Raw genomic sequence first — 1,223 nt, forward strand, 5'->3', positions numbered from 1 at the left:
ATGACTGTGGAATTATTGAAAATATTGGAAAGTGAGCTATGGGGTATTTTCATTTGACAACTGAGTTTCACTTGAGGTTACATCAATTGAAGACAATCTTGTGGGGTGGAAATACTTACAGACTGAGCATAGCAAGACATTGACATAGAAAATAAAGAAGGTTAAATAATAAAAAAAAAGTTTGGTCAACTTCGATGGAATAATTTGGAAAGCGTCGCAAAATGGCGTGAAAAAAAAAAGAGAAAGAAAAGAGAGAGACATAGAAAAATAAAATAGAAAGAGAGAGAGAGAGAGAAAAAGAGAAAGTTCCTTACCCAAGTTCAATCTTGAAACTGAATGAATATCCTTTTCCCAGGACTGGATCCAAGTGCCCCCAGTATGGTCACTGGATGGTAGGCTATGATCTGACGCGTTACCATCCATATTCATCAACTTTCTAACAGCGCCCACTGCAACAGTTGTGGCAGTTGGTAGGAACGTTTAGCCATGTTGTTGGCACTAACATAACGGAACTCTGCTACTACACCCCTCTACAAGACAGCTTCCAGTGAACAAAGCGCTCATCTCCCCAGCGCCTTCGCTACTTTGCCAACTGCCACAAACTGTAGTTTTCCTTTCCCCCACCAAACTTTCTGCGAGTGTTTAACTAAATTTACAATCTGTCGAGATGACAATGCTTATATCAAATCTACTTATTTCTGTTTTTTTTACTGATTCTTTTTAGTCGTACACAACTTTTAATGTCGGTGCTGTTGATGTTTGTTTAAAGTTTGTCGTCTTTGCTATGATGGAACCTTGTTTGTGTGAAAGAAAGTTAGCAGAAGAGAGTGACGTCATCGGGCCGTTGATCTGCGATTGGTCGCCAACATAACTTGTTGAAGTCACCAGAGTTTGGCTATTTTTGTCAGACTTTTTCCTCGATCGATAATAACGAAGAACTACTTTGGCATTAAAGGTTTTCATTTATTATTCATGTCTTTTTTTTTTTTTTCATGAGCGAATACTATAACAATTATCCAAGTGTAACGAGCAAAACAACGAAAGTAGTGAAATTTATAGCAAAAGCAAACATTGTTTTCCTTTTTACCAATTATACTTGGAAGAACTTGGAATCATACACACGCGCACACACGCACACACACGCATATATACTACTGACAAACATACACGCACACACGTCATTATATATTTGCATATATGTATGTAAATATATATATGCATGT

General features: G+C 37.4%; 1 protein-coding gene across 1 annotated transcript in view; it reads right to left on the reverse strand.

Annotated features, from left to right (window-relative positions):
• Window positions 1-820, reverse strand: part of LOC106871354 (bromodomain-containing protein DDB_G0270170) — a 153,120-nt gene extending 152,300 nt beyond the window's left edge. The window contains exon 1 of the mRNA XM_014917762.2: window positions 315-820. Coding sequence (XP_014773248.1) covers window positions 315-429 — 115 coding nt within the window. The 5' untranslated portion in view covers window positions 430-820. The remainder of the gene's footprint in view (window positions 1-314) is intronic.
• Window positions 821-1,223: the final 403 nt, after the last annotated feature.

This window comes from Octopus bimaculoides, chromosome 8 (assembly GCF_001194135.2).
Source record: "Octopus bimaculoides isolate UCB-OBI-ISO-001 chromosome 8, ASM119413v2, whole genome shotgun sequence".
Lineage (NCBI taxonomy): Eukaryota > Metazoa > Mollusca > Cephalopoda > Octopoda > Octopodidae > Octopus > Octopus bimaculoides.